Source organism: Strix aluco, chromosome 3 (genome assembly GCF_031877795.1).
Source record: "Strix aluco isolate bStrAlu1 chromosome 3, bStrAlu1.hap1, whole genome shotgun sequence".
Taxonomy (NCBI): domain Eukaryota; kingdom Metazoa; phylum Chordata; class Aves; order Strigiformes; family Strigidae; genus Strix; species Strix aluco.
Genome location: NC_133933.1, coordinates 67470706 through 67491869, shown reverse-complemented (window position 1 = coordinate 67491869; position 21164 = coordinate 67470706). Strand labels below are relative to the sequence as shown.

General features: G+C 42.1%; 1 protein-coding gene across 1 annotated transcript in view; it reads right to left on the bottom strand.

The window, feature by feature from the left end:
* Positions 1 to 14878, bottom strand: part of MAP3K5 (mitogen-activated protein kinase kinase kinase 5) — a 109673-nt gene extending 94795 nt beyond the window's left edge. Inside the window, exon 1 of the mRNA XM_074818989.1 lies at positions 14089 to 14878. Coding sequence (XP_074675090.1) covers positions 14089 to 14491 — 403 coding nt within the window. The 5' untranslated portion in view covers positions 14492 to 14878. The remainder of the gene's footprint in view (positions 1 to 14088) is intronic.
* Positions 14879 to 21164: the final 6286 nt, after the last annotated feature.

The following is a 21164-nucleotide window of genomic DNA, read 5'->3' as shown; positions in this document are numbered from 1 at the left end:
ATATATGGACATGTTTAGAAAAAAAAATTATTGTTCCAGTAGCAGTTTTTGAAACAGAACTAGCACCATAGCTACAAATGACGTTACACATTTCAAGTGTCTTGCATAGCATCATATTTTTAAGAACAAGGACAAAAAGAATAGGTACACAGTCAAACATCTCACTTGAAAAAACAGACTACAAACTAATCCATCACCCAGATTTCTTGAATCACAGCAGACAGCAAAAACTCACACTAGCTAGTCCACAACTGAACAAAGAAAATTATACTAGAAGCAGCTTATGAATTCATCAATTCCAACTGGCTAAATCAGTCGTTCAAGAGAATGTTTAATGACTGGCAATAGGTTAGTAGAGCCAAAATGGTAGGAATGACCCTTTGCATATTAACACGGTTTATTTTATCTTATACTTCTATTCGTTCTGTATTCCATGTACAAGTAAAAATGTTCTCATTCCAAGTAATTTCTGGAATTCAATTAGTATTCCAAGCGGCCTGGTATCAATTAACTAAAATAACTCAGTATGCAAGATTGAACTGCAAGATTCAACATAGGCTTCAAGCTCCATTCAAGCTTAAGCGATGAAATGGTAAGATAACAGTCATTTATGATAAAAATAGAATTCTTTTTTTCCTGCAACAATTACTGATGTGAATAGGAAAGCTACACAGATGCAAGTCTTTGAATAATTGCCAGTGAAATAGATATTCAGCTTTACACAAATTAAATAACTGACACAGCTGGTAAGAAATGCATCTCAGTTTGTATTTGTACAGTATTAACACTTTAATTCTCATGCTTCAGCCTCTTCAACTTCTAAAGGAGAAAGAGAATCATTTAGGATTAAGAAACATCCGAGACAAAAAAAAAAGTGACAACAGCCACCACCTACATTCATTCTGAGCAGAGCAACCACTCCTTCACTTTGAGGAACACTGAGATTTGTCCAAAAATACCTGGATATGAAGGCCAGCACATTAAACCATGAAACCTAGGAACCAGTTTTGCCAGCATTGAACAAATCATTTACAACAGTATGAATACAAATTAAGCTCCTGAAACCTCATTTGTTTCTTTTGCAGTCAACCTTCTTCATTTTTCACACTGAAGACTTTTCAGTATAACTGCAGTAATACAGAGCAGTTATGCTGAAATTAATCACTGAAAAATATTATATCTTTTATCAAAACAGGAACTGAGATGTGCTCTCTCAGTTATGCCTTATAGTTGGACTGAAAGTCCACATGTACTAAAATGGAAAATAAAATTTTTACATCATATTCAGTCATGACTTTTTGCATGTTACATGCAGATACAAAGGAAGTGATGACCCATGCTGGGAAAGATGCACAGACTCTGTAATTGCAATCTAGTTCTAGAAGGTGTTCTTTAGAAAGATTCCTTTTCAACAGACAGCGCATATTAGCAGATTATATGCTTGACGACTATTGAGGCCTAAGACTTGCAATAGCTACCCACTGCCCTTCATTCAGTCTAAGGGCCTGGAGAAGTACTGTGGATTTGGAGGCTAAGACAGCTGTTGGAATTGTGCATTCACAGATGCAATATCCTTAACCTACCTCCCTGAATAGATATGGCACTACAACTCACTACATCCTCAGCTGTCAACAAAAGCTTCAAATCTCTTCAAAGAAGCACACTTGTTACACCTAAACTAGGAAACCAATAAAACAGTGCTGACTGATGGCTCCACTTCTGCATAAGGACCAAGTGGCCTGGAATGACTTACATCCACCTTAAGTTCTCCTAGCCGCAGGTTGCTACTTTCAGACTGGCCACTGGGAATGCTACTGAGACTGTAGTAGTTGGCCCAGGCCAAAAGCATACCAGAAGCGATAACTTAACAGCACAGGCAACTGAATTCAGGTATTCATGAACGCTCTCTCTTGCTAGCAGAGATGCGATCACAAATTTCAACTTGAGTGGCAGAATCTTTGAACTTTCAGCTGATGAGATATCTTGAAGTTTTTGTTCCAATCCAGAGCAAAACCCAAACAATGTTTTCAAGCCTTCCCATAAACAGAAAGTTTCTGAAATACAACAGGCTGAGAGCACAAACAGCTGGCAGAGATAAGATGAAATACACTCCTTAGCCACCCTTACCAGAAGAGGAAGGGATATGAGGCAACCCACAACGAGACAGGATCAAGAATAACACAAAACCACACCCTTAGGCAATCTCAACTCAGGTTGCTGCAGTCCTGCTTTTGGTCTGTCCTGTGGAACGCCTGCTCAGCTCAGAGAACTTACTCAGCAGAAAGCTAACCAGAGAGAAATTAAGGGGTGAGTTAGCACTCAGGGCAGCTCCCTGACCTACCTCATCATGTAACTCTCTGAACACTGAAAGAAGCGCCAGGGAGAAGTGTATTAGTTCAGTTTTTCATCTGCTTCAGCTGCCACAGGACTGCACCTCAAAGGGATACAATATACTCAACTCTTCCAACAGTCCTATTTATTGAGAGTAAGTGCATACAAAAATGGATTTTATGATCTTCTTACCCTACTTAGCACTACAGCTAGAGAGAGGCAGCAGTATACTCTTAGCAGTAAGACAATTCTCTTTTCTGATACTGATATGTATATTGCAGTAACTGTCACCTTACTCGTATTTATTTATCAGCATTAAAGGTTATTTGAAAATGTGCCACGTCAGCTAGGCCTTTTAGCATTGAAAGTCTGAGACAGTTCTACTGCAAAAGTTCTGCTAGAAATTACTATGGCAGTAGCTCTAAATCAATAGCTTCAATTCATAATGGATAAAAAATAAATTATTTCTTATGAACCGAATTAAATCCTGAAGATAGGCACCTGCCAGCCTGCAACCAGCCACAGCATAAACTGAAATCCACTAAGACTTGGGAAGTCTGCCTACCAGGAAATTTTTCCACTGGAGCTACTATTAAAGTACTTGAACAGAGAAGAAATAGAGACTAAATATCAGGTTGTCAACACACTGATCATTCAGAGACACTTCTGGGACACTGCAGAAAACAGACCAAAATGCAAGCAGTTAAGCAACAAAAGGGACTGGAAGTTTTCCAGTTTCACACCCATCTGGCAGGGTTTGTTACAGAAGCTCTTGCTTTAGATTAGTCTATTTTCCTAGTGCTTTCATTGCATTTTGGCCTTCTTGCATCAGCTGGAAAAGGGAGATCATGGATTCTGGTAACAGAATTACTGGCAAGAATACTTATTTTCTTGCTTCTTTTGTGGAACACTTTTAGAATGCATTCTTTTAACGCTTTCTCCATTTTCCACAAAACAGAAATACACTCAAGTGTGTTGAGGTATTTAAATCAAGTTAAAACCACTTCACACTTAATGACTTCCACAAACTTCTGTTGCTATTAAGCCTCAAAGAAATAAATGCATCCCAGTAAAGCTTCAATACAAGCTCTTTGAGTGGCAGATAATTCAGCCCATGAGACACTTGAAAAGTCAGCTGCAAACAGAGAGTTCTTCCATACACCCCGAGACTGGTCCAGCAAAAAGCTGCTAGCACAGCTGGGCTGGGCTGCATTGTGCAGTCTTAACCCTGGACAGGGCTGCCCATAGAGGGTCCAGCCTAGGAGAAGGCTTGTCCAGAACCCAGTGCACACCACCTATCCCCAGCTCTAGCCCAGGCCAGAGGGCTTCCTCCCTCATGCTGAGAGGTTGAGGGAGTACCTTCTCTCCAGCTACAGGCCTGAACTCAGCAATGCCATGTGAAGTTCAGACTTCACCACCACAGATGGCCACCTATGGCTGTAGCCAGTCAGGGTACCCATGTGTCACCTTTGGTCTGTGAGAGCAAGTAGAAGAAGAAAAAAACCAAGTCCTCTGCTCACTCTGATTTAGAGGTAGGAAAGGACATAATCCTTCAAGAACAGGTCAGAAGCAGGCAGTGCTTCAAGATCCCAGCACTTCCTCAAAGCATGGGCCACATCAGCCTGCTCTCACAAGTGTAATGCCTTTTCTTCAGTTCTTCATTTAGGGCTGCAGCACTAGGGAACATGCTCTCCCCCCCCCCCCCCAAAAAAAAAAATCCTGGTTTGTACAGCAATGGTATAACTGTACAGGATATTTTAGAAGTGCCACTTTTTTCCTGATTTGCCCAGCAAGCTCTCCTATGCTTCGTATGTGCGACAGTCACTATACCCAGAGTTGTTACTCCTTGTTAATAAATCAGGAAAACTCCCAAATTCAGTGACAACCCTGAAAGACATACGAGGAATAAAAAACTCCAGCAGAAATAATATGAAACTAGAACCACCAAGGTTTTGAGTTACACAGTCTCAAAGTAAAAAATTACACAAATCTTTAAGAAGTTCTGCTCCTCTCCTAATTAACATACACTCACTAAAAAGTTGTGGAAGGTAGAGTTGCCCTGGCTTAACAGTCTTGATATGTAAATATACAAATATTGAACGAATTAATCAGGCAAGTTTACCTCCTGAAATAAGTTTTGTCAACATAAGGAAGGAAAATAGTTTCTGCACAGCAGTTTACAGGATTTGCAAGATCACTGAAAGCCCTCATAAGCAGCTACATGTTAAAGGACTCAAAGTATCATATGAAGTATATTTATTATTATGTGAAGTACCAGTGGAGTTCAGCTCTGCAGAAAACAAAAATTGAAACTGACCTCAAGGAAACAGAGAACATAAACAAACAGGACTTCAGTTTATTTACACAGGTAACAACCACTTCTTTTCTAGTGAAAGTGAGTGGGACAGTGTCACTAAGCCTTTTGCAATTGCACTTGACCCAGGAATGGTGACAGTGTTCAGAACTGACCAAATTCCGCTCCCAAGTGGGCTTGGAAGGATTCCCAGTTCTTCACACCAACCGCCTGGCAAAAACTTCTCATTTCCAACTGTGATCTGGAAGACAAGATTACATTCAGGAGGCAAACAGCTTCTGCCCTTCTCCACAGATGCCACACGTCACTTCCACTGATGGCATGAGCTGCAAGGAGCAAGTGAAGACAGGATGCAGCACACAACCAAAAAACCTGGCTTTTGCCAGCATGCCACGTTATTGCCAGGACATGGAAGCAGAACCAGTGGACAGCACACATACATTCAGATTAAATTCAATCCTTTTCATATGAATTACCCATAAGGTTCCTGGAGGAAAGCTAGGAAACTTTATCTTAGATACTGCACTGAAAAGCAGTAATAAACCAATAAGACACAAAGTTATGGGATACATCTAGCATGTTTCCCCTCAGAGATGTTTTTCCAGAGAGAAAAAGCAGTACTGTCATGCTTTTAGAAGTGTGTGTAACTGTAAGGAGTAGGAGCTTTTAATCTTACGGGTGGTGCCTCTACAGTGGAGTTAAATGAAGCACTTTGCTACCATGTCAACATAACTGGATAAATTTATCCCAAGCATGAGGGGCCCCACTCCAGAACCATAAGTGAACTCCCACAGCAGTACAAGTGCTCCTTTCCTCTTGGCATGTCACTGAGCCTTCCTCGTTCACACCCAGGGCTTCCTGTGCTATGGTCAGAGGACTGACTTGGGCACTCTTGCACACTGCAGAACACACTTCTGTTGGAGGCACGCAAATCTACCATGGGAAGGTGCTGGTGGGCTTCCAACTTGTGATCGTTATTTCACCTGCATCTTCACACTTCAGAGACTGCAGGTTTCAGTCTATAGTCCCTAGTAAGCCAGAAAGATTGTACTGAAAGCAGCATTATACCTGTATCACACAGGTATTGTGTAAAGGGGAAGAAGATCAGATAAAACTCTGCAAGAGCTGCAGATAACTCTTGTGTGAGGACATCACTGAAAAGCTGTCTTCACCACCGAAAGCACCAGCTGCTTACTCACCCAGAGTGTACTCTGCAAGAGACAGCCACTGATGCCATCAATAAGTAAGTCCCAGAGCAACTCATTTACTTTATTACAGTAAGGGAGAAATGCAAAGCCAAATTTTTACAAGGGTATCTAGTTCCTAAATCAAAACATACATTTCTTGTGGGATTTGAAAGAGTGCAGATTACCACTAACTTCAAATGACTCAGTCTGTGGGAAATCTTTAAGCCTCATGCTGCAACTGAACATATCCCAAAGGTTATGAATAAAGGCAGACATGATTTAGAAGGGGATTTAACTCTGGCATGCCATTGTTAGCAGTTGATCAGCAGCTCTTCATAACTGAAAGAAATATTATATCTGCTCTAGTCAAGGAATAAATTTGGTCTCAGAGGAAAAAAGTAATACACACTAAAAAGAAGCAGCCTGTGCTTGTGTGTCAAGCTCAGCCTGAGGTTCATTTTCTCTTGGAATACAAACAATTACAAACTTCTTACAGAAATCCACCCATCAGTGATTACCAGAAAATTCCCCAATTGTCAAAACAGATTCTGCTGTCATCTGTCACACACACCTTCTGCTGTACAAGACAACTTCACTGGCTGCTTCGTATGTCGATCTCATTCTAACAAGTGCTGTACTTCTGAGTGTGTCTGTATCGCTGAATATAAACCCCCAGGAGAAGCCATACAAAAATCAGTGGCAGGAGACTACTGTGGACCATCTGAAGCAGGGAGCCTATGGAGAAAGATGGGAATCCCAGCAGTAACTGCCATTTTACTAACCACAAACGTGTAAAATCCCTATCTGTTGAGCCACTGAGGTTTTTTTGTTTCTTTGGGTATAATTTACAAATACAACTTGCAGTAACCTATGTGTGCAAATACAGCAGTTCTAAATACTGACTGTTCCAAAGGGCTGGGGAAAAACAGGAACAAGTTTTATATGACTAGCACTACAGAATACACTTAAAACTCAGCTTTTCTCTACTGAAACAAAAGAAAATGCACTGTTATAAAACTGAAACTTTCACTTGCTTATCTTAATTTTATTTAAGACCATAACAGATTGGAAAGTTTACTGAGGATAATGGTGCTAAATGATAGTATTAAGACCTTTTCTATTTTCCACTTTAGGCTTTAACACAATTTGTTCCATTCTGTTGTCTAGTGCTACATTTACAGCTTTTTGTATTTTGCTTCTTTACTTTAGAAAGCGACTAAAAAGAGAAGTCAAATTCTTATCATGGCTGCGGTAAATTCAGGAGTCATTTCTGTATGACACATCCTGTTCAGAGCTATAGAAATGCAAACTGCAGAAAAATCAGTCACAGGCTTTCTTCTGCATTACTGTCAAAAAGCATATATCTAGCTCCATTCATTTCTCCACTGGAGAATACACTTTCAAGATGTCTGATCATATGGATGTCTCACATCCTTACTGTATTTTAAGAGACCCTAATAATTTTTATAACCTGTGTTTCTCCTGCCACTTCAAATATAGTATTTGAAAACTAGCTTTAACACCCTGATGCACTTAACAGAGAAGGGAACATTTCAAAGGCCTGTAACTTCTAACAATCCAACAAAAGCCTGGATGTGGACTGTCTATCCAGGTGTCTCACTGATATCAGTGGGAGATTTAGTAAATAAGCACTGCAAGAGCATATCCTTAATATTATTTACATTATAGAAATGGCTGGAAATTCACACTTAGTATCATGTGTCCAGGGCATCCATGCTATACAAGCCTCTCAGTTGGGGGAGAGGCCCAACGAAGCTCTTGCTGCACAGCAGAGCCACAAACTGCTATGACAGGCCAGTGACTAAGAAGTCTGAAAGATAACCCAGGTCTCACAGCCCACATACACGGAGGGCATGTATGGAGTGGGTTTATCTGCTGTGCTCCTCCTACTTCATACAGAAATCGATACTAGTCTTCTAGTCACCTACTGACAGCCTGATGGAAGTTATGCATACAGTACCACTCTTGGAATCTGGTTATAAAGTTTACAGCTGGTCCAGCAATGGAAGTATTTATGGGATTTGAAATAACATATTCACAATTTCTTCATAAAGTTCTTCTGAAGAAGTTCTCCATTAGCACTAACTATGAACACACAAAAGAAACTTTGTATCAGGATTAGTTTTTTTTTTTCCCAGACTCCTCCTCCTCATTTTTGTTGTAGATGCAGGTCACATTCAGGTGCTTCAGAATGAAATACTGGTTTATGCTGGAGATGTGCCATGCATTTGTTTGTTTTCTAATGCTGCCTTCTAATAGAATCCAGAATCAACACCCAGAGTCAAAAGGAGCTTTATAACCCACCCCATTTAAATGTTACAATATACACTACGCGTTCAGACACAAAGATTCTGTATTCACAATAGACATGCCAGGGATGTGAGGTATCTTGAGAGTGTGTCTGTAATCATCAACGCTATTCTGCACACCATCTGCATTATTAAATTACTTGGCATTTCTTACTCCAACTCATCACTTGCAACATAGCGCTGCTGAAATGCAAAGCTCTTTCAACATGAGTTCCACTGACAGTGGAACTAAACTTTTTTTTTTAGTAGTTGCCCTTGGCTCCGAAATTGGACAAGAATAATGCACAGGATAATTTCTTCTGTTGTATTAATGAAAGCTATCATTTGGAGCAGGGGTTCTCCAGTGATGATGCTACTGAAACAGTAGTGGTGTTTCAGCAGCACCTGGGGGAATGAAGGTGTCAAAAAAATAAAATAAGTGATGGATGCAAGTGCTGCATAATCACAGAAAGCAAGTACAGTATTTCAAGTGTCTGATGTGTCTGTTAGTGAAATGAAAAAAAAAAATAATCAGGAAGTACAGAGAAAAAGGTGGTGAAAAACACCTAATCATTCTGAGAGACAATGTAGAGTAGAATAAAGCTTGCAGTTTCTCTCTGATAGTGTTTTTTTGCTTCTACAAACAGCTAACATGGTAGGAATCATGCTGCGTTTTACCACAGACAACATTTACATCAGCTGCTACAATCAAGAACATCAGTTCTGAAAAGAACAACAGCTCTTTTGGGTTTAAGAGAAGAGTTTGCATTAGTGTGTCACAACCACAGAACTTCCAGGAAACTATATAATGGCATAAATCACTTCAAAACACAATTTAGCATCATAGAATTTAGATGATTTCAAGAAAAATAGGAATAAACTGCAAGAATACAGTTGAGCCCTGGTACTACTTTGCTGCATTTCTGTGTGCCTGTAAATGTTTATAAATACACAACCCACAAATGTTCTGTAAAGTCTGTAGAACAATTTCGGTTGTAGACTATCTTCCAAGCAAAGTTCACTTTCACACAGGTGACTGCACCAGCTCTCTGAAGATTTTGTCAGTTTGTATGCCAAGATTCTCCCCAAGCACATTGCACAAGATGTTTGTAAGTCCAGTAAACTGACACTGACAATTTCTAGCCCAAGCCTGCGTGAATTCTGAATGCAACAATGCCAAATTCCAGAAACAAAGGTTAAGAGACTAAACCTATTTTATTATGTCTTATTTGATGAACTCTAAGTCAGTCATTGCTGTTCTGGGGAATTATCTCAATAGCCTCAAACAACAGTGTTAGCACAAAATATTAACATAAGGGCCACTGATTCATGAAACCTGAGCATAAGAAATTGAAGAAAAGGTAATTCCCCAATATAATAGAACATTAAAGTTACAAGGAGATATTTGTAAGACAAGCACATCAGTCAAGCTGTTTAGCTTGAGAACTATCCTAAAACAAGTGACTCTACAGATTAGAAAACCCAGATCCTCCTCAGTCACCAATTCTGTGATCTTTATTATCTTCCATCAGTCCCTCTGAGATCGTACACGAAAGTCAGAATGCTTGATACTGTGCTTCTGACAAATTACCATTCTTCAAAAAAAAAGTAATTTTACATCTTCACAAAGTGAAAGTGTTCTGTAGCTTAATCTTGCAAGGCAGACAAGCAGGAGGAACACACACCTGAAAATACTAAACAAAGAAGCCCTCTACCCATGCACTGTAAGTCAACACAGGTTTCTGAAAAAGAGGGTGCAAGGTACTCCAGAGTAAGACAAATTTCCAATGGGGTTTCTCTCTAACTCCTTAAGGTATATCTCCCCTAAAACATGAGATTACTAACTCCAAGAAGAAAGAGCACAGCTTTCACCTTTACAATACTGTACTCTATAGGTCATTCTTGAAAAACTCTATTTGTTATCCTGGTTTTGACACTTGTGCTCTACTTGTCTTGCTAGTCAACCGAACACTCACCCCTAACTTACCCTGCCCTTTAAAATCAACACAATTTAAAAAGTAAATGCCAGATTACAAGTCAAATGAGACATTTCTTTAATCAACAAAATCCTGCCTAATTCTAAAAGCTTGTGTGATTACCTTGATTTAGAGCATGTCCCTCCCTTGAAGAGCTGACCCAGATTACCGATTCATGCTATTTTTCCCTTTTACTGTACTTTTACCTTTTTTCTTTTTCTAAAACACTATGTTCAGCTAGTCCTTGATGCATTTGTGTAATACAAAATGACTGTGTAAAGGTCTGCAAACAAAGTAAATCATCCTAATTTCAATTGCCTAAAAGAGATGGGAAACAAAAAAAAAGAATGCTTACCTAATTCAAACAAACTCTAAGTACTCTATGCTCATTTATGGCTCAGTTTCCAAAAGGAACTGAGCAATTAAAAAAATAAATCAACAAGATATGCAGATCTGGTCATTATAATGTGGAGAAAATACAATTACAAGTATCAATGGTTATAGTAACTTTTAAAACACCATTACTACCTACTGCACTGTAGAAAGGTTTCCCTGGCGTGTCTTTAATTGCCTGACTCTTTAAACATTCCTGAACTGTTTAGAAATTAAGATGAATTTAAGAGACCTGCAATACACCTGCAGCAGCTTAATATAACTGGAGGAAAGAAAAAAGAAAAACCTCTAAGTATCCTCTTCATGAAGGAAAAAAGCCCTTGACACAGCTGATCAAACCCAGATACATCAAGTTTCACAAGAAATTGAACTACTTTCCTTTCCTCACCTTACTATCTCTTTTAGTGGAGGAAAATGTAATAAATATTTTTGTCGGACACTTTTCCAACAGTTTTATAGGGCTGATTTGACACTTGCTTCTCAAGAAGCAATTTTTTTTTTCCTGAAACCAAGCAGAATTGAAACCATGCAAGCAGAAATGCTAGAATAAGATTCTTAATACTTGGTGCTTGAATGGTTCAGTTACACATACTGAGACCTACTCACTAATCATATGCACTGCTAATTATGTCTCAGCATTTAAAGACCATCAGCTGACTGAAGCTGGCAGAAGAAGATTATTAGTAGGCTAATCTACATTTAGAGCGGATGATGAGTATTTACATCTGAGATTAGACTTCATTTAACACTCCTTGAAGTTCTCTTTGAAGCTGTGAAAGGCATAAAGTGAACCTTCATCAGAGATCACCAAGAGTTCAGACTATGTTATACAAAGCAGAAGCAAAATACTAAAAAGGGAAGGCTTGATGATGGACAGATATGTTATACTGTAGACCTCCCTCCCCAATCACAGCTGATTTGTAAGCATTACAAAAGTTGAGAGGTTTATTGTATTATTTCTTTCAGTTATAAGCTTGATCTTCCAAACTTTCATGAAATCACATCATTCCCTACTCTTGTAACGTAGCTGGCCTTTACAATGAGTCCAGTAAGACTTGATACCTTGAATAAAACCAATTAACTATTACTTAATTTGAAAGTACTTTTACTGCTAAACTCTTATCTGACATTTAGTCATGCTGTACTATTTTCATACATTTTTTTAAAATAACATAGTGTGCAGACATTCTTTATCAATATTACCAATACCATCTTTGATCACTGAAAGCACACAGCAAGAAAGAGGACAAAAAGAGGAATAGGGAAGTTTAGGTCACCTACAAATGCTCCGCCCCACCACCCTGTCAAAGCAGTTAAAAAAAAAAAAAATATCTGTGCAATAGTTACACCCTCCATGACTGTTCTTGGTTTTGTTCCCTACCCTGCTCCCCATTTGCATTCTTCAGCTTCCACAGCTTCTACTCTTTAATGCTGTTCAGTTCCTAACCTGAGAGACATTTTTTCACCAGTTTAAAGTTTCTGGAGAACAACTAGTTCTTGAAAATATATATCAAGAGAATAAAATGCAACAGGAATAACGAAATAAGTATGAAAACCTCACCGATCCATCTAGACCTAAATCCAGCCTTAGAGTCAGCAGTGCAACAGTTTTGGGATCGCAGCTGGTTTATGACTCATCAGCTCAGACAGTACAGAGTATATGTGGAGCAGACAAACTGCTACGTCCAGCTCTCATCAGTCCAGGAGCTGGATGTGATGACCTCTCCCAGTTCTTAAGACGTTTATGGGCTTTGCTACTAAAGCAGAATGGCAAAGTATTTTGCCTGTTTTACAATACTTTGATTAAATTCCCACGGCCAAACAGTACTGAAAGAAAAAGTAATGCTTTCACATTTACACGGTTTGCTCAAAAGCCGCTGAAATAAGCAAATTATATTACATAAGTGTGCAGTTATGTAGCACTATATGCCAGACGCCTACTGCCAGAATTAAAAGGGGCCCACTTCAAGTCAAGTCTCCCATTACAAGAAAAGCCTCCGTGAACTACCAAGACCCTGCCTATTACACAGCTCAGAGTCTAAAAACTAACCAACGTAAAAACATCAAGGATAATTCAATTCCGTGAGCCTCACTACACAACAGCTTCCACAACAGAACCAAACAGGACTCTCAGGTTTCACCTGCCCTGGAACCAAGAGGTGTCAGGGTGCTTGAAATCTGAAGTCTCTCTTATCTGTATGTGGAGAGTATAGGACCTAGAATGAAGCTCTATGGCCTTCCTATTTCCACCTGCGAGGACAGCTCCTCTGACTTCTGGCGGCACAGCTCTGTGAGAGGTACAAGGAGTAAGCTGCCACTGCACACTGCGGAGTCACCCACCTCACTCAAATGAAAGCACCGGTCCATGAAGCAAAGCTTGCGGAGTTTCAAAGAGATGACACACATATGCGCGTCCATGCTGGAGAGAGTCTTGTGGAAACTGACTACAATACCACCACCGGTTTTGGGGGTTTTCTTTTTTTTGGTTGGTTTTGGTGTTTGGGTTTTTTTTCTTTCTCTTCATCCCTCCCCAGGGGAGGGAGAAACTACAATATCAGCCAAACTTTTATATGATTATTTTTTGCATGTATTTCAGACACACAAAACCCATACTACACAATAAGCTTAAAACTGTAGGTCAATTTCCTGGTTCTGATTTTTTAGGGCAAAACCACACTAATTCAGTACTATACTTTTAGCTGTATGAAGTCTTTACAAATCTAGTAAGTGGGCTTTTTTTATTCTACATTCACGCTACATATCTGTCAATAAAATTTTAAAAAGGTAGAATTTTTTTGTTATTATTTTTAAAAATAGAGTCAAGTACATCAAAACACACAACCACGGGTCACCATACCTTCAAGTGAAGGTGTTCCAGTTTTATCACTAGGAAAGCTGGCAAACTGGGGTGAGAGGATGCAGAACAGGGTATCCTCGCCAAGTAACCGGATGGGTGCGGGAGCTCTTTGTTCAAGCCCATCCATCATCAGTGTTTGATGCAACCAGTACCAGAAGCACAAACTTCCCAGCACGAACAGTCGGCGCATCCCAGACACCGTGTCAGCACAAAGAAACTGTCGAGCTGCACGGCGGGTGCCCAAGCTGCTTTTCAAAGCTCCCTCGGCCTCGCAGCTCCCGCCCGTTTCAGCCAGAGCTCAGCGCGTCAGGAAAAACTCGCGTCCCCGCACTCTGTTGGGAGACGGCGAGAAAACAAACAGCCCGGCCGCGGTCAACCCACGGCTGGAAGTCGCAGCGCCGATTCCCAGCGCGCTCGCCGCGGAGTTTCTGCTCCAAAACACATCGGGGGGGGGGGGGGGGGGGGAAGATCGGGGGGGGGAAGGGCGGGGGGGGGGGGGGGGGGGGGGGGCAAAACCAGGCTCTGCCGCGCTTCTGCCTCTGTCTCTCCGCGTAAGCGCCGCGGCCGCCCCAGGGGTCCCACCGGGGCTCGGCCCCCGCGGGGCTCCGCGGCCGGAGCCGACCCCGCAGCGGCGGGCGGGCCGCGCCTGCTCCCGGGCCAGGCAGGGGCCGGCAAGCCCGAGCGGAGCCGAGCGGCTCCCGCCCCGGCAGGTCGCTCTCACCTGCGTTGTAGAAGCGGTCCAGCACCGCCGTCTCGCCGAAGTCCAGCTTGCCGAAGTGCAGGGTCTCCAGCGCGGCCCCCACCACCTCGCAGGCCTCCCGCAGGCTCTGCAAGGCGCCGCTCTCCGCCGCCAGCACCGGCCCCTGGCTCGCCTCGTTGATCACGTAGGTGACGGCGGTTCGCCGGCCGCCACCCTTGGCCCGCGCCGCGATGCCCGGGCAGGCGGCGGCGCCGTCCTCAGCCCAGAGGGTGCCGGGCGGCGGCGCGGCCAAGTCGGGCAGGAGGCTGCGGGCGCCCGCCTCGGCCCCTTGCGCCCGCCTGCCCGGCGGCTCCTCGCCAGGGGGGCCGCCGCCGGCAGGCCCGGGCACCGCCAGGCTGATGATCCCCTCGCTGCTGTCGCTCATCCCGGCGGAGGAGCGGCCGCCGCCGCGGCGCGCCCCAGGCTCTGGTGCGCTGGCCGGGGTCAGGCGGCTGCCATACCGCCCGGCCCGGCCCGGAGCGGCCCCGCCGAGCTGCGGGAGGGGAGGAGAGGCGGCTGGGCTGAAGCAGGGGGCTCCCCCTCGGGCGCTAGCGAGGGCTGCCGGAGGCGGGCAGACGAGCGCAGCCTCCTTCGGTGTCTGCCGCCGGCACCATGACGCGCCGCTCCCTTCTCCCCCGCACCCGCGGGGGTTACCCGGCGCGCCCACCGCCGGCAGCCCGGTCTCCTTCCCCCGCCGCCCCCGGGACCTCGCTCCTCCCGGACGAAGTTGCTCGGCCGTGGGCAGGAACCACTTGTGGGATCGCTCTCGGGCGCCCCGGCTGTAGCCGAGCGACAGCTGCGGAGCCGCGGGCTGAGGCGGCCCCGGCACCGGGCGCCTCCCCCCGGCCCCGCCTCCGGGCAGAAATAACACACACACGCACCCCGCCCCCCGCAGCGCTCCGGGCCTCCCCGCGTCCCGGGCGGGAGCTCTCGGCGAGGTGAGCCACGCCGCTTCCCCACGGGGCTTTTCAGCCTGGCGCCCTGGGAGGAGCCGGAGCTCTCGCCAAGCGGTTTTTTACTATCATTCTCCCCCCCCCCCCCCCCCCCCCCCCCCCTCCCCCCCCGTAAAACGAGCCCACGGCCGCGCTTCAGGCCGGTGGGGTCAGGCTGCGCCTCCCCCCTCGCCCAACGAGTCTTCAAACAGGCTTTTGCTTCATCTGGATGAGGCTGCCGTTGCACGAAGCTGGGCCGTATGTCACGGCTCGGCGTTAAACCCGGTCCTCTTAATGGGATTCCTACCATTTACTGACTTTTTAAAATTTTTTTTTAAACGATACGCGTGTCCTAACTAGCTCGTCAGGAGTAAGTGCTCTGGGTGTCTGCACCGAGTTGAGAGCAGCGTCAGGATTTAGTAATCATTAGCCCTTGTCTTCTGCTCGTATTTCCACCTAAACTTCCCTCCCTCAGTGTTCCCAAAGGGCTTCAAGTTCACTGAAGGTTTTGTGGCAGCTTTCAGCGGTATCAGCCTCATGCTGTTCAAGCGCTGTGCCTGGAAATGGGAGAACTACCCCTGTTTGTTGATTAAATGTGTCGGTTTGTTGTATTTACCCATCAAGAACACTCAAATGCTTGATAATTAGCAAAACTATTTCTTCATGGAAAAGGAAACTACTTGGAATAACTAATACATATGTTAGTTAATATATGATACAGCCAAAAGCTGTGCTAACTTTGTATGTATGGTAGGCCACCCAGTCAAGGAAGAGGAAAAGATCCTTCGACATTTGAAATAATACAGAATATGAAGGAAGAACACCCCAGAATTTCACATTGTCTGCAGGCCAAGAGTGAGCCTCTGAGAAATTCAAAATTGCTTTGAAAAGAAAATGCCGTTGAGACTTCTGCAGTCTGTTTTTGAACAGAGATACTGTGAAATTGGATGATTTATCCGATTTTTTTTTAATTAGGGGTTTTTATTAAATAGGTGCAGGAGAAAAGAAGGAAAAATAGTACTCTATGTATTTATAGTTATGTTTATATGTTATATCAATAGGTCCATTCTGTTAAAACTGATCTTGCTAAGACTAATCAACTTCTTGGCATGAAGCCTGCTCCTCTACCATTGTTTTCCATTACTTCTATAGACAGAGGATCAATTCTGGAATAATTAGAAAAATTAGTCACTACAGTACCTTCAGTAGGTCTGTTTGCTTTTGCGTTAAGCAGTCCCCTTTTTCGATGAGATATGCCTGGCATTTGCTTCTGCTGATAAGAAATGGGTAAATGGGGTGAGAAGATGATGAGCAAACTAAAGACTAATTTACAGGGAGAAGTTAATATTTGCTAATCTGCCAGATACAGTAGGTTATTGTTTCTTGCTACAGTCTCCACAGCAATCAGTGTTTTTCCAAAAAATGTCGTCTTCCACAAAATGCAGAATCAGTGTTAATCCATTCAGCATTGCAGTTGCATCACCTTACAGGAAGCAAGAACAATATGTCTCTGTTGTTCTCGAGAACAGCCCGTGTTTGTCAAATGCAGAAGGAAGTCTCAGACTGAAAGGAGACGGAAGAAGCATGCTATTCCACTTAGCATTACTGACTTGTGAGGCTTGCTTCATTATTAGCACCGAGTCTATTCCAAATTCAAGTTAGTTTTGCTGTTGATTTGGCTGGGAGCGAGGTTGGGCCCTAAACTGGCAAAAAAAAAAAAAAAAAAAAAATCAAAATGCTGTTGAATCTGAAAGAACAAACACAAATTGCCCACGTTTTTATAAAGTAAAAGCATATCTTTTAATCTGTTAGCTCTCTGAAGTGAGGGATCAGACATTTAAGAGCTCTTGTGTTTTAATGTTTGATTAGGATTGTTTGATTAGAATGTTTGATTCTAAGGATTCTTTAAAAACCAAGATAAAACGCCATTTGTTATCAGAAGTACACTTACCTTGTTCACTTGTTTCTCAAGGGCTGTGAAATTAACATCTTTAGCACCAGATGGTTTGCATATAATCACGATTCAGTATTGCCCTGTTCCGGTTCTGGTTTTTTTTAACGACAAGAACTTGTAACAAGCAGTTAGCTGTAAATTTGTTGAAATAACGACCCTCTCCATTATATGTTTTTACAGCTATACATCACTGGTCTCTAGGTTTAACCATAATTATAATATAACATCCAAGACTTTGCCAACTTTATTAGTTGCAAATATAAATGCAATTTTTGATGAGTGACAAACAGCATATGACAGATGCCACAGGCTTGATTTAGCCACGCAAACTAGTGTAACCAAGATCCAAGACTAAAAAAGGTAGTTCCAGTGTATCCTGATTTTAGAGATGAAATTTAAAACATATGTGCATTTAACATAACTGTCAAAATTATATTTTTTATGTATTATGGCCATCAGCATCCAGTAGAGGGAGAAAATTATTCTAGGCTAATCTGCATTTTGAATTTTGTCTATGATAGTGCTGATGGAATTGATAGAATGGACTAAAATACATCGCTGCAGATACTGGGTTTAAAATGGATGATAAATTTCATCCATACTTTAAGGCCCTCTTGGTTAACTACAGAACTACAGAGGGAGAGATGTAAACTCGCCACTGATAAGCAGGACAAAGAAGTTTGCAGGAGTAAAGTCCAGTAAGATTCAATTATGGCTGTAAAAAAGAAAAAGGATGTAAAGAAATTTGCAGATACAAAAATCCAAATGAGACATTGAAAGTACATAAACTAATGTAATTTCTGTAAGCTTTAGACCAAAACTCTTAAGAGCAGTATAAATGATTAAAGTGACATAAAAAACTTGTTTCTAAAATCTGTCCTAAAATGTTAGACTAAGTATATCACTGTAGACACTCAGAAGTAGCCTTTACATTCAACAGAGGGAGATATTTTATTATGAGGCAGTCAGCTGCTAATCTTTAGAAAGCGTTTACACTGAACATTTAAAGCAACATTTAAGTACAAAGGGGCATGTAAATAGAGGCCGGTGGCCATTGTGTAGGGATGCAGCTGGTCATGGAACAGTAATAACACGAGGAATTTGCTTACCAAATTATGGCATGGTGCACATAAATGGCAGTCAGCAAAAACGGACAGAGCAATGTAGATACATCATTGGGGATGCTGGGATATTTCATCAGTCGGGACTGTCCTTGGAGCCCTTGTCTTGTGAGCATGGTGAAGAATGGGCGCTGTTCTTGCTTCATACCCTTTTTCCCCACAACTCTCACGCATCTGTCTAAATCTCCTCGTCTAAATCTTCCTCTGCTCCAGTGTGTTTTCCCTCCTCTCACTTCTTTTGTTCTTTTAAACTTTCAGAAAAGTCTCCATGCTAACTGCCTCTTCCTTCAACTTCCATGACCCTCACTTTCCCCGTATGAGGGGAGCCTTTTCCCTTTGCATTCATTCCTGCAACCCCCTAGGTTACATTTATTTATTTCCACTGTTGCCAGTTTTGCAAGCTTATCATGAACCTTGGGATACTAAATGCTTTTCTTTAAGCTTCAACTCTTACACATTTATGACTGTATGGGAATTTCAGCTGAGAACATCTCTACATTTCTATTCGTCAATAAGCATTCACTGTTGCAGAAGAAAATCTCAATGGCACGAAGACTAATGAATGGTTCTGTAACTAAAAGACTGAAAAAAGTTTACTGCAGTCCTGAGTATTTTCAGTGTTTTAAGCTACCTGTCCTTGCACATGGGGGAATGGCTTACAATCTACTTTCTCCGGTAGAAAAGCTCTCTTCACAGCTTCTTTAAATACTTGGGACTTGAGCCTACCTGATTACTGTTTCTGCTGACCAGCGAGGGTTTTGTAAGGATTTTTGTATACAGCAGTGACGGTTACCAGCCCAGCTCACACCTAGGCTAGCTGTCAGCCAGCAAGCTGAGGAAATGACGGACATGGGTTTCTAACAGAACAGAGCTCAGCAGACTGAAAAGAAGGTGAACTGGATGCAGACATATTGCTGTGACCATCTCAACTACCTATTCTGATGCTAGCGAGGGTCATGATTGTGAGCTGAGCTCAGAGAAGTGACTGCAGCATAAATATAGCTTAAAAGTTACATACTAAGCAACTTTAATTTTTTTGATTCATGTTGGGTTAGGGAATATCTCAGTGTAATTGGGGAATTTTTGAGAACGGAGGGCTCTCAGTTTTTGCATGGAACATGGCTGCCATCTACTGCTGCATGTGGGATATGTCTGTTTGGTGTTAGCCGGTGGAAAGAGCTGGCTGATAGACCATATAAGATGTGATTGGTGGTCCTTCATGTTTCTTGAATTTACTCAGCTGCCGAGAGGCTGAGGAGGAAATACAGTCATGTTCAGCAGTTTTGTTTTTTGGGCCCTTCTCTCTTTGCTTGTAAAATAGCTTTCGTTTCTTTAGTTGTTATTCTACCTTGAAATCTGTGCAAATACATTTACTCACTGTATTATTTTGCTTCCTAAGGATCTTCAAAACCTGAATTTATGAGCTTTTCTGTGGAAAAAAAAAGTTTTGTGAACTAGTTCTTCTCTCAGGACTTCCTTGTAACCTTTCATCCACTTCTTGATCTTTATGTCTATGAAAATTCTTTTAATCTGTCTTTGAAACAAAGCTGGGCCACTGATAAGAACTGCTTCCTGTTTGCATAACCTCTTTGTGGAATTTCACTCATTACAAAAGATCAACTAGATTTGAAAATGCGCTTGATGAAACATTTCCAATACTCTGATATATCAGTAATAAATTGTCCATAGAGTAACTGGACTTTACACCATTAAGCACCTGACTCCCAAACACCACCTCTCAAATGGCCGTGTCCAAATTTACCTCCTGCACCACTGCGGTGGCTGTCTATCTTTTCAGATGTTGTTATTGACATCCCAGTCATAAAAGGCAATTACTTTAGAAACACTTGCTCAGAAAGTTGTCTTGTTACTTGCATTTTGAAAAGATACATTGATTTAAAAAGTCTCCACAGAGGCCAAAATTGGTGGGATTTGGCCCGGAGCAGCCAATTCAGTAAGGTATTCCTTTGCTCCAGGGTTAAAAAATCCGATCTCATATGATGTCTGTCAATAAATTAAGCCTATAAATTGCCAGTTGTGAAATTTTGGGAGTTACTGTGATAATCTAAAGGATACATTAAATTAAACTTCACTTGCGCTGAATTTGGATTGATTTTATTCTAAAATCCTGGAGGCTGTTTGATAAACATATTTGTCTTCATTTTTACAATGACATCAAAGAATTAATTGCCTAATCCAGTGATCTGTATTTGAACACCAGTTTAAGCAATTAGACATTTGTGTGGCTTTACAATAGATTTTGTAGTTAAGGTTTAGTTTTAAATATAAGGCTGAGTAGCAGGAGTATGTAACTATCCTCCAAGCTTCATGATGTAACCTTGATTAAATAATCTGTTTTTGCTGTATCTTCCTAATGTGTAAAATAATATTTTTGCATTTTTACCTCTACACACATAGATGGGTCATTATAACTAATTAGGCTAGTCTGTGTCCAACTGGAATAACCTCTCTGTATTTTAAAGTCCTGTATATCACACACAGGATAGAATATAACAAAAGCTGCAGCTGCTGCTCTGCCAAAATATTTATTTTCTAAGCCTGAATCCCCCCCGCTTCCTTCCAAAAGCAAAATTCCCACTGGCTTGAACAGAAGATGTCATGGGTGTAAGAAAACTGGAGATTCTTCATAAAAGGACTTACATAAAGCAGAATTGCATCACAAGGAGAATGACAAAATATGCAGAGCTACTCAACAAATTAGAGAACAGCTTAGAAGGGCTTTTTAAAAGGAAAAATGAAGCTAATATACATACTTATGATTGAAACATCTTGTGTCTTCAAGCTGATGCACACAAAATGAGCTGATATATGTCTTCTGTATCTTTGAAGCTTGGAAGTTCTTGTCGGAAGCAGAATTGTTTATCATGAGAAACAGGCAGCGAGTGGTCAGAAGCCTGGTGTGGGCCGGATGACCTTTAATTACGAATCACACCAGAGTATGTGTGAAAGCCTAACAGCATTGATGGGGAGGGAACATCCTGCCTCAGAAGTCACCCAAGGCTGGATGATTGCCCGTGAAGTCTGCAAAAA